At 49.6% G+C, this 12,867-nt stretch overlaps 1 protein-coding gene across 5 annotated transcripts in view; it reads right to left on the bottom strand.

The window, feature by feature from the left end:
- Positions 1 to 12,867, bottom strand: part of cntln (centlein, centrosomal protein) — a 189,865-nt gene that overhangs the window by 95,665 nt on the left and 81,333 nt on the right. For 4 of the 5 annotated variants that reach the window (XM_060926631.1, XM_060926634.1, XM_060926635.1 and 1 more), the window contains exons 11-13: positions 12,631 to 12,732; positions 11,898 to 11,978; positions 9,317 to 9,438 (exon numbers count right to left, since the gene is read on the bottom strand). In XM_060926631.1, coding sequence (XP_060782614.1) covers positions 9,317 to 9,438; positions 11,898 to 11,978; positions 12,631 to 12,732 — 305 coding nt within the window. The remainder of the gene's footprint in view (positions 1 to 9,316; positions 9,439 to 11,897; positions 11,979 to 12,630; positions 12,733 to 12,867) is intronic. The other variant, XM_060926633.1, reaches the window with a different exon arrangement.

The raw sequence follows: 12,867 nt of genomic DNA, 5'->3' as shown, positions 1-12,867 counted from the left end.
ATCATGCTCATGGCAAAGTGACATTCATGTTAGGCCAACTACATTACCAGTAAGAAAGTGCAATTTTTTATACACCCCCAGACTACAGGCCCCGGGATCACGAAGCAATCTTAGACTTAAGTCTAAATTTGTTTCTTTTAATCTTCAGTTATTCCATACCAGTTTCTAAGAAGCTTTGTTCTAATGAAATCTGAGCCTTGTACTTAATCTTGATCCAGAACAATGAAAGTTACAGATGTAATCAGGGGAAACTATTATGAAAAATCAACTATGACTTAAGTCTAAGATTGCTTCGTGATCCCGGGCCCAGATGAACAGCATCAAAACATTTATAAATGAGTGATTAGTTAAATAAAACTTGGTATCAGGATACATTAAAAAAAAAAGTCTTTGGAAAGCTGCTGATCTGCCGTGTCATGTTCAGTATAAATGTGTTTATTTCAGTAAATGCCGCTAGTGAGGTCCAATGAACATTACACAGACCCAAAAGAGAACCGTTGGGGGTTTGGGAGTTTTATCAGTTTAACAGGCTCGTTCGGCTGCCCAGTGCTTCACTACATTGAGAGGCAAAGCCAGAAGAATGCGTCTGTGTTTTCCAAGCTTTGGAATATCGCTAGTTTCAGACGATGAACAGCGTTGATTATAACAATCATCTATAACCAAAGCCCATTCCACAGACCATGGAAATATTGCTGGGTCACAGTTTAAGTATGTCTTTGTGGCAGCGGGGGCGTGGTCAAGCGGCGGTCTGTGAATGGAGGGCGGAGTCAGGGAAGGTAAGTGGCAGAATCACTGCACCTGATGTGAATTAATCTGTGTTTGTGTGTCTCCCCTAGTGACCGTGCCCTATAAAAGGGGAGAGAGAGCAGAGAAAGGGAGCTCTCCCCAACTTGGACACTTGTGTGCGCGGGTGTATGTGTGTGGGGGGTAAATCGCAGCAGGAAAATCGCCAGGCGTTCCGGCACCTACTCGCGTCAGCGGGGTCCACCATCACCACCGCCGCGGACCCTCCTCACCTCACCCTAATGAAGATGGGGCCGCAGGACAACCCCGAAGCCTTCCTCACTCTTTTTGAGCAGGCAGCAGAGGCGTGGGGTTGGCCGGTGGAACAGCGCGTGGCACGCCTCCTCCCCCTGCTAACAGGCGAGGTGCAGCTGACCGCGCTACAGCTCCCTGCCAACAGCCGGCTGGTCTACGCCGACCTCCGCAGGGCCGTCCTCCAACGTCTGGGGCGCACACCGGAGCAGCAACGGCAGCGCTTCCACGCGCTGCGCCTGGAGGAGGTCGGCCGGCTGTTCGCATTTGGCCAGCAACTCCGGGACGCCTGCCGGTGGTGGCTGAGGGCTGACAACCGCAACGCCGAAGGAATCATTGACCTGGTGGCACTGGAACAATTCATCGCCCGACTTCCGGAAGGAACAGCGGAGTGGGCCCAGTGCCATCGCCCAGCGTCGCTGAATCAGGCCATCGTGCTGGCGGAGGACCATATGGCAGCTGTTCCAACGGCAGGACAGCGTGTCTCCTCTTCTCCCCTCTTTTCTCTCTCTCTCTCTCTCCCCCCTTCTGTTCCTTGTCCTCGCCCCATTCCCCCACCGCGGAGGCGGGTGCCGGCTCCAACCCAGCCGGCCCGCAGCACCCGCAGTGCCCTACCGTTTCCTACTTCCTTGTCTGTGTCTTCCCCCCCTCAGGTGAGTGAGCTCCGAAATACCAGTGCAGAGGAAGAGCCTGGGCCAGTATGCTGGCATTGCGGAGAGCCGGGGAACCTCCAGCATAAGCGTTTGGAGATGGAGGTGGGCGCGGTGGTCCGGATCCCCGACGCTCCAGGGACCGCCCTCAATCAGGCCAGAACATATCGCGTACCAGTGAGTATCCAAGGGGATACGTATCAGGCTTTGGTGGACTCCGGCTGTAATCAGACCTCAATCCACCAAAGCCTGGTGCAAGACAAGGCATTGGGGAGAGCACAATTGGTGAAGGTGTTGTGTGTGCACAGGGATGTTCACAACGACCCTTTAGTGTCGGTCCACATTCTATTTCAAGGGGAGAAATTGAGAGTAAAGGCGGCGGTTAATCCTCACCTTACCCACCCGATAATTTTGGGGACTGATTGGCCGGGATTTAAGGAATTAATGGCACATTTAGTGAAGAGTGGGGCCTGCCATAATTTAGCGGGGGGAGGTCCCGGTGTGGCATTGGCGGGAGCAGCTGTCACAGAGCCGTCTACGTCATCACCGCATCAGAGTGAGGAGCAGCAGGCTCCTCCTCCCTCTCTCGAGGAATCCCTCGCGGATTACCCGTTGGAGCAGTCGCGAGACAAAACTCTGCGGTATGCGTTTGACTAAGTGAGAGTAATCGATGGTCAAACGCTCCAGCCAAAAGCCACCCCGTCCTTCCCCTATTTCTCCATTATTAAGGATAGGCTATACCGAGTGACACAGGACACTCAGACTAAGGAACCGATAACACAGCTTTTGATCCCAAAGAGCCGCCGGGAGTTTATATTCCAGGCGGCTCACTTTAATCCCATGGCCGGATACTTGGGGCAGGATAAGACACTAGCCCGAATAATGGCCTGGTTCTATTGGCCAGGGATTCATGGCGATGTCCGTAGGTGGTGTACGGCGTGCCGCGAATGCCAGTTAGCAAATCCCGCGGCCATTCCAAAAGCGCCTTTGTGCCCTCTGCCTTTAATCGAGACCCTGTTTGAAAGAATTGGGATGGATCTCATCGGGTCATTAGATCGGTCAACACAAGGATATCGCTTTATTTTAGTTCTGGTGGACTATGCAACGTGATATCCGGAAGCAGTGCCTCTTCGCAATATCTCAGCACGTAGTATTGCAGAAGCACTCTTCCGCTTCATGTCCCGAGTTGGAATCCCCAAAGAGATTCTGACTGATCAAGGCACTATGTTTATGTCACACACACTGCGTGAACTGTATGGGTTACTGGGAATTAAGCCTATCCGCACCAGCATTTATCACCCACAAATGGTTCAATCGCACCCTCAAGAACATAATTCTGAAATTTGTAAGCGAGGACGCACGCAACTGGGATAAATGGCTCAAGCCCCTGTTATTCGCAGTGCGAGAGGTCCCACAAGCCTCCACGGGGTTCTCCCAGTTTGAATTATTATATGGGCGTAAGCTGCATGGCATTCTAGATGTGCTGCGTGAAAATTGGGAGGAGGGACCTTCAACAAGCAAAAATGAAATTCAATACGTTATCGACCTGCGTGCCAAACTCCACACACTCACGCACCTAACCCAGGAGAATTTGCGGCAGGCCCAAGAACGTCAAGTCTGTCTGTATGACGGGGCACCCGCCTTAGGGAATTTACACCGGGAGATAAAGTACTCGTGTTGTTGCCCACGTCGAGCTCCAGATTGATCGCCAGGTTACAAGGACCCTTTGAGGTCACACGGCGAGTCGGGGACGTCGACTATGAGGTGAGGCGAACGGACAGGGGTGGGGCATTACAGATTTACCACCTCAATCTGTTAAAACTCTGGAACGAGGAGGTCCCCGTGGCGTTGGTCTCAGTGGTTCCAGAGAAGGCACAGCTGGGGCCAGAGGTTCAAAAAGGAAAATTGACATCGCCCACTGCTCTGTTCCCCTGTGAAGACCACCTCTCCCCGACCCAACTCATGGAGGTCGCCCAGTTGCAGACAGAATTTTCTGGCATGTTCTCGCCCCTGCCCGGCCGCACCCACCTCATAGAACACCACATTGAGACGTCCCCAGGGGTAGTAGTGCGCAGCCGCCCTTACAGACTGCCCGAACACAAAAAAAAAGTGGCTCGGGAAGAACTCGAGGCCATGCTCGAAATGGGCATTGTCGAGGAGTCCCACAGTGACTGGAGCAGCCCGGTGGTCTTGGTTCCCAAGGCCGACGGGTCGGTCCGGTTCTGTGTGGACTATAGAAAAGTCAACGCGATGTCTAAATTCGATGCGTACCCAATGCCTCGTATTGACGAGGCACGGCTTGTTTTTATTTGACACTGGATTTGACAAAGGGATATTGGCAGATCCCCTTGACTCCGCTATCCCAAGAGAAAACAGCCTTTTCCACACCGTTTGGCTTACACCAGTTCGTCACACTTCCTTTTGGGCTGTTTGGGGTGCCCACTACGTTCCAGCGGCTTTATGGATAGGGTCCTCCACCCCCACGCCACCTAAGCGGCCGCATACTTGGATGACATCATTATTTATAGTAATGACTGGCCGCGGCACTTAGAACACCTAAGGGCCGTCCTTGGGTCGCTGAGGCAAGCGGGTCTCACAGCCAACCCGAAGAAGTGTGCGATTGGGCGGGTGGAAGTACGGTATCTGGGCTTCCACTTGGGCAATAGGCAGGTGCGTCCCCAAATCAATAAGACAGCAGCGATTGTGGCCTGCCTGAGGCCCAAGACCAAAAAGGGGGTGAGACAGTTCCTGGGGCTGGCTGGCTATTATCGTAGGTTTATAGTACCTAATTATTCAGATGTCACCAGCCCACTGACTGATCTTACTAAAAAGGGGGCACCAGATCCGGTCCAGTGGATGGAGCAATGCCAGTGGGCTTTCTCTGAGGTAAAGGCTGCACTGTGTGGGGGGCCACTGTTACACTCTCCTGACTTTTCTTTCCCCTTTGTTTTGCAGATGGACGCGTCGGACAGAGGGCTGGGGGCTGTTCTGTCCCAGGAGGTAGAGGACCGTCCAGTGCTGAACATCAGCCAGAAGCTGTCGGTGCATGAGGGCAGGCACAGCACAATCGAAAAGGAATGCCTCGCCATCAAGTGGGCAGTCCTCGCCCTCCACTACTACCTGCTGGGGCACCCTTTCACCCTCTGTTCAGACCACGCACCCCTGCAGTGGCTCCACCGCATGAAGGATGCCAACGCGCGGATCACCCGTTGGTATCTGGCACTCCAGCCGTTTAAGTTTGAGGTGGTCCACAGGCCGGGGGCACAGAAGGTCATGGCGGATTTCCTCTCCCGTCAAAGGGGGGGGGGGGGGGGGAGTCAGCTGCAGGCCGGACGGCTCCCCAGCCTGAGTCAGGCGGTGGGGGTATGTGGCAGTGGGGGCGCGGTCAAGCGTCGGTCTGTGAATGGAGAGCAGAGTCAGGGAAGGTAAGTGGCAGAATCACTGCACCTGACGTGAATTAATCTGTGTTTGTGTGTCTCCCCCAGTGACCGCACCCTATAAAAGGAGAGAGAGAGAGCAGAGAAAGGGAGCTCTCCCCAACTTGGACACTTGTGTGCGTGGGAGCGAAGTAAGCCACTGAAAAGTGCAAAAGGTTTTTGTAAGAACTCAGTTCTGGCCTGCCGTGCTTCTGTGCTCCACCCACCTTCAACTATTTCTACAGTCTTTTTCCCACCAGAGAAATAAAAGCTACAAACTCCAATTCGATTCAGTTCGAAGGTTTTCATTGCGGATTAAAATTATGCATTTCTTTCTTCTCCTCGACTGGCGGCTGATAAAAGCTCAAGTGAGGTGGTGTTCCCTTTGTTGAGGAGACACAGTTAGGCACACAGCAGTTCACTTTAGGCGGCATGGTTAAAACCGGTTAGACACAACAATGCAGTGTCTAACAAATGCGAAAGTAAACAATATAGTGGAGCTGACCCCGGGTATCGCCCATAATGCATTGTGATAAACAAGCAATTACGTAGCTATGGCTTAGGGCCATAATGAAAGAGACACGTTAGGAGAAGGGCAGAGTTTCAGAATCATGTCCGAAGGTGTCTGGTGGTGTCTGACACAAACAAACACCTTCAGACACGCCGTCCAACACCACCAAACACCTTCAGACACGCCGTCCAACACCACCAAACACCTTCAGACACGCCGTCCAACACCACCAAACACCTTCAGACACGCCGTCCAACACCACCAAACACCTTCAGACACGCCGTCCAACACCACCAAACACCTTCAGACACGCCGTCCAACACCACCAAACACCTTCAGACACGCCGTCCAACACCACCAAACACCTTCAGACACGCCGTCCAACACCACCAAACACCTTCAGACACGCCGTCCAACACCACCAAACACCTTCAGACACGCCGTCCAACACCACCAAACACCTTCAGACACGCCGTCCAACACCACCAAACACCTTCAGACACGCCATCCAACATCACCAAACACCTTCAGACATGCTGTCAACCACCACCAAACACTTTCAGACACACCGTTCAACACCACCTTTTCAACCATCCGCCATCCAACATCACCAAACACCTTCAGACACGACGGCCAACATCACCAAACACCTTCAGACACACTGTCCAACACCACCAAACACCTTCAGACACGCTGTCCAACACCACCAAACACCTTCAGACATGCTGTCAACCACCACCAAACACTTTCAGACACACCGTTCAACACCACCTTTTCAACACCAAACACCTGACATGCCGTCCAACACCACCAAACACCTTCAGATACGCTGTCCAACACCACCAAACTCCTTCAGACACGCCGTCCAACACCACCAAACACCTTCAGACACGCCGTCCAACACCACCAAACACCTTCAGACACGCCGTCCAACACCACCAAACACCTTCAGACACGCCGTCCAACACCACCAAACACCTTCAGACACGCCGTCCAACACCACCAAACACCTTCAGACACGCCGTCCAACACCACCAAACACCTTCAGACACGCCGTCCAACACCACCAAACACCTTCAGACACGCCGTCCAACACCACCAAACACCTTCAGACACGCCGTCCAACACCACCAAACACCTTCAGACACGCCGTCCAACACCACCAAACACCTTCAGACACGCCGTCCAACACCACCAAACACCTTCAGACACGCCATCCAACATCACCAAACACCTTCAGACATGCTGTCAACCACCACCAAACACTTTCAGACACACCGTTCAACACCACCTTTTCAACCATCCGCCATCCAACATCACCAAACACCTTCAGACACGACGGCCAACATCACCAAACACCTTCAGACACACTGTCCAACACCACCAAACACCTTCAGACACGCTGTCCAACACCACCAAACACCTTCAGACATGCTGTCAACCACCACCAAACACTTTCAGACACACCGTTCAACACCACCTTTTCAACACCAAACACCTGACATGCCGTCCAACACCACCAAACACCTTCAGACACGCCGTCCAACACCACCAAACTCCTTCAGACACGCCGTCCAACACCACCAAACTCCTTCAGACACGCCGTCCAACACCACCAAACTCCTTCAGACACGCCGTCCAACACCACCAAACTCCTTCAGACACGCCGTCCAACACCACCAAACACCTTCAGACACACCGTCCAACACCACCAAACACCTTCAGACACGCCGTCCAACACCACCAAACACCTTCAGACACGCTGTCAACCACCAACAAACACCTTCAGACACGCTGTCCAACACCACCAAACACCTTCAGACATGCCGTCCAACACCACCAAACACCTTCAGACATGCCGTCCAACACCACCATAGACCTTCAGACATGCTGTCAACCACCACCAAACACCTTCAGGCACGCCTTTGTCAGTACAGCACATCTCCACAACTACATTTCCCATAATTCCCTCAGTTCCTGCCCCGGACAATATCTGCTTCATCTCATCTTTCACTGCGCCATGATTGTACTGTAACTTGTGACGCAAGTTCGCCCATAAATTGGGCAGACTGATCAAGTTTCACTCTCTCTCTCAGACTAGCGCCTCTTTCTCTCTCAGACTCTCTTGCACTCTAAGAAGCGACTCTGTCTCTCTCTCTCTCTCTCTCTCTCTCTCTCTCTCTCTCTCTCTCAGACTGGCGTGCTAAGAAGTGCCTCTGGCTCTGCCTGACTCTCCCTGTCCGACCTCCTGACACGAGTCTCCCGTGTCCCGCCGTGTGAACTCCTCGCCATGGCTGCGGACGCATGCGGCTTCTGGTGCCCTGCAACTCCGTTCTCCCAAAACCAGACGCGCCTCCCGCTCTCTCTGACCAGCGTGCTCCCTCTGATTGACATGCCGTCAGTATTAAAAAGAGACATTACAGCCTGCAGGTGGAAGTGAAGAAACAAAGGAACTAACACATGGTGGTGTACGGACCGCTGGCTACGGTGTTCCGCTCTTTCCAGAAGAATACGCTGAAACAGAGGATCACTGACGAACTCCTTCATGCTGCCATGCGAGAGTGGTCCCAAGTAAGGCTAACATTTGGGCAACGTTAGTCTTAGTTTGATTGGTTTATGTGAAAAGTGCTATTTAATCCTAAGGTTGTTTCAAGTGTGCGCACAATAATCACAGTTTTGGTTTGATCATGTTATTGTATTTCTCAGTTTTACTCTGGTAGATAGACTTTGCATGCTTTATCTCTATTTTTCTCTCTCTAACATTTTCTTACCACGCACTATTATAGGTGTTTGGTAGTGTTACACACATCTCAACGTTCAGACTTCAGTAAGTTAAGTGATGGTTAGCTCAGTTGGTTATAATGTGGTATTTATAATGCCAAGATCACGGGTTTGATCCCCGCATGGGCCAAAGATTGTTTATGTGCCTTTGATAAAATCCTTTGTCTAATCAGTCACACAGAGTATCTATGGCCCCCTCCCCCACCTCTTTTGCGCACTTTCACTTACCTGAAAGCAAACACACACATATTACTACCTCATATCACCATTTTGTGCTTTGATTTGTTGAACTGCTGCTAGTATTACTGAATGTACCTGATCAGTATTATCCTCACTTGAGTTTGTCATTTTAATAAATTAAATATTTACAAGAAACTGTCTCTTGTCTGCTTTGCTGCAGTATTACTTGAAGCCATCCTCTGCCATGAAAGAATTCACAATGCCTTCACTGATCTAGTATATCACTAGAGTAATTAATTCATTAATTTAATAATTAATAGAAATATTGATCAGTAAAATTAATGAACTGATATTTTATGAGACTGATTGATTGTATGAGACTGATTTAATAATGTAATTGCACCCACATAATTTTGGTGCCTCGTGTGAGGAGTGCAATTGCACCTACATCATCAAACACCTTCAGACACACCATCAAACACCACCAGACACCTTCAGACACGGGTCCGAGGGCATGTCTGAAGGTGTATGTTACTGAATTTTGGTGTCCCGAGTTTTGGTGAATGTTGAGCTGTAGCATGTTTTTGTGGTGTTTATTAATGTGTGTTTGATGGTTCTGTTGGCTCTTGTTGGTGTTTGATTAATGCGTGTGTGGAGAATTTTTGTTGGTCGGTGGTCCTCTGTTGGTTGACTGCTATAACGTACGTGTGTGTGTGTGTATGCGCGTGCCAGTGTTTACTCACAGGCCCTGTGTGTCCTCCACCTCCTTCAGCTGCTCCTTCACCACTCTGTAGTTGGTCTGAATCAGACGCAGACGATCGTGACGCTTTGCATGAGCTCGCCTTAACTCCTCGTTCTCTGCCGTCTGTAACAAACACGCACACCTTTTAATACTTTTGAATGTCCTCTGTTTTGACTCATGACTCTGAGGCCTTTAGTGGTAAAAATAATGCTAACAGTGTAAGTGGTGTGTAAAGGTTCTGCTCACTAAACCCACAGTTTAACTTTCTGAGACAGAAAACTTAAACACACACAAAGTGCTCTCTCCTTCTTTCATGCTTGTCTTTCTTTTCGACTTCTCTTTACTTTTCGAGCGAGAGACACTGATAAGCGTTTCCACGCCAACCTGGCACCTGAGACATAATTACAGCCTGACATTTCACCGGCCGGCCAATGGGGAGAGGCCGACTCCTTCACTCTTTCCTTCACTTCGACTTAAACCTCTCAGCAGGGGAGAAGACAAGCACGGGTGGGGAGGGGTGGGCAGGGGGCAGATTCAGGAGGGGTGGAGGGAGTGCTATGAGGGTCGCTTCCCAAATCGCCTACAAATATTGACCCTTAGCTATTTGAAGAGGATGGAAAAAAAAAAAGAATAAGATAAAAATCCCCACTAAAGATTACATGAGACTTTTCAGGGGTGAACATATAGATTTTCCTGACAAGAAGCGCCCTATTATTCTGACCTTAGTGAGGGCAAGAGCTGGAAGAGGCAAGTCAGATCTGCTTTCTGCATGAGCGGCCAGAACCCAGACGGAGAACACACAGAGAGAGAGAGAGAGAGAGAGAGAGAGAGAGAGAGAGAGAGAGAGAGAGAGAGCTTGTTTACTGCAGCGATGACACGGCAGGCCTGCCAGGCGGGAAAAGCAGCGCCCTGAACCCTGTTATTATTAACAAGGACAAAGAGAACAAGCCCCTCCGCCTGTGTGACAAGTATGGATTTACCGCTCAGATATTCACAAGAGGACAGCAGAGCCTTCAGAAAGAGAGAAAAAAAGAAAAAAAAAGACAAGACAGGAAGGAGAGGGAGCGTGAGCAGCACTGTGGAGCTCTAATGAACGGCCCGGATTGATAGGAGTGTTTCTCGTCAGAGTGACACGGCGTTAGCCACATCATGGAGTACCAAGGGTCCTCAGAAAGGATCGATACACACACACACCACCATGCTCAGCGTGTGATCTGAGCTGGGGCTCGATGAACCTCTAGCTCAACTTCCAGACAACACATGCTCTCTCATCACACCACACACTTCTCTTAACTAACTTTAATTAGCCCACAGCATTGCTGAGTTCTGGACTCTGATTGGACAGAAGGTGTTGATTAATTCTCACTAACAGCAGTTCTGACAGTAGTGCATGTTTATATTAATGCTGTCGTTCTAATATGTTATGGTTTCTATAGTAACAGTTCATTCACAGGGGCGTGTCCAGCAGATGCTCCACTAATGATAGACAGATTAAAAATTGTCAGTATGGTGACATTTTCTTAAAGTGAGGAGAAATGTGTGTGTAACGTCTCTGGAAGGAGTCTCCAGTGTGAGCGTTGTGTAACAGTCAGAGGTGAAGCTAGAACTTTAGTTTTCTGATATCTTCAGGACAGAGGAGTTACACCTTTTCACAGTTTTTCAATAACACTGATTATTTTCCTATAACAGTGTGATACAGGAGGCGTTGATCCCTTCCCAGATTAGAAAGCAGATCATTTGTTTGTTTAATGTTCTGCTGTTGTTCCTCACTCGTTTATTAAAAAGCAACAACCACCTGAGAGTGAAAGACATATGTAAAGGGGAGCCAAGGTCAAAGAGCGAGCAAGTGTGTGTGTGTGTGTGTGTGTGTGTGTGTGTGTGTGTGTGTGTGTGAGAGAGAGAGAGAAGGTCAGCAGAGTGATGCAGATGATTCGTTTAGTGGAGATTGTGGGTCCTGCAGTAGTCTTGAGCCAAAGTAGAGGCTCTCCTGCTGTTTCATTGCCTTCACAGACGGCAAACAAGTGTGTGTGTGTGTGTGTGTGTGTGTGTGTGTGTGTGTGTGTGTGTGTGTGTGTGTGTGTGTGTAGTGGAGGGGAAGAAGGTCAAGTGGAAGACAGAAGGACAACAGCAGTGTGTGTGTGTATGTTCTGAATGAGTCTCTGGTACATCACTGAATCTTCTGTAAATGCCCTGAATAACTCTTGCATTAACCCATCAAGTGTGCAGCATAATACACACTTTAACCTCTTACACACACACGCACAGCTGGTCTAATAAACTCCAGGAGAGTGTTTGTTCTGTGATTAGTGTTAAAGTGACAGCTACTACAAGTGGGAATGGAGTCCTCTTTCTCCTGTCTGTCAATTTATCTGTCTGTCTGTCTGTCTGGAGGTCTTTCTGTATCTGTTCATCTCTCTGCCTCACTATTTTCATTTCTCATTCTGTCTGTCTGTCTTGTGTCATTTCCATTTCTCTCTCTATCTGTGTCACAGGCAGTGAAAGAGACAGAAGAACAGAGACACAGACAGACAGACAGACAGACAGACAGACAGACAGACAGACAGACAGACATGTATGGTCACCTTGAGAGTGAGTAACTGCTCCAACTGCTGGATTTTCTTCTCAGCTGCTTGAATATTGCTTGGAGACACAGACCCTGAACACTGAGAGAGAGAGAGAGAGAGAGAGAGAGAGAGAGAGAGAGAGAGAGAGAGAGAGAGGCATCATTAATCTCATGTGTTCAGTTGTGCTTTAATGTTATAGATGACATGAACTCAATCAGTAACAAAGCAAATGAGACACACACACACACACACACACACACACACACACACACACAGCAGCTTTTAATTGCTCTATCAGGGTCAAGGGAGGAACACACACACACACACACACACACGTGTGTAAAGTGGCAGTGTGAATAGAGGAGGATGTTAATGATGTAGTGCACAGGTGTAAAGAGCAAAGTGAAAGACCAGCAAGGAGTGTTTTACACACACACACACACACACACACACACACACACACACACACACACACACACACACACCTCATGACTGAAGGACCTCTGTGCATGGGGGTGTGTGTGTGTGTGTGTGTGTGTCACATGAACACAGCAGAACACACATTCAACATCACATGATACACTGTGATAATCCTTATTGTAGTGGAAGAAGAGCTGAGGTGTCCTGACAACACACACACACACACAAAAGCATGAGGTAAGTAGAGTCAGGTGTGTTAGTGTGACTCTGTGTGTGTGTGTGTGTGTGTGTGTGTGTGTGTGTGTGTGTGTGTGTGTGTGTGTCTCACTACCTGCTGTGTGTGTGTTCCACAGCTCTGAGTATCAGAGGATGGAGGATGAGACACACACTCTTGACTCTCTGCAGCCTCCACACACTTCTGCTCCGTGTTCTGCTGCGTGCGCGCGCACACACACACACACACACACGCGCACACAATACAAAAATATACACTTAAACATTATATTTTTATTGAAATTTTCTGCAATTAATATTAAAACATTCAATCCTCCGTGTGTGTGTGTGTGTG

Source organism: Neoarius graeffei, chromosome 7, assembly GCF_027579695.1.
Source record: "Neoarius graeffei isolate fNeoGra1 chromosome 7, fNeoGra1.pri, whole genome shotgun sequence".
Classification (NCBI taxonomy): Eukaryota; Metazoa; Chordata; class Actinopteri; order Siluriformes; family Ariidae; genus Neoarius; species Neoarius graeffei.
This window is presented reverse-complemented; position numbering and strand designations above follow the sequence as displayed.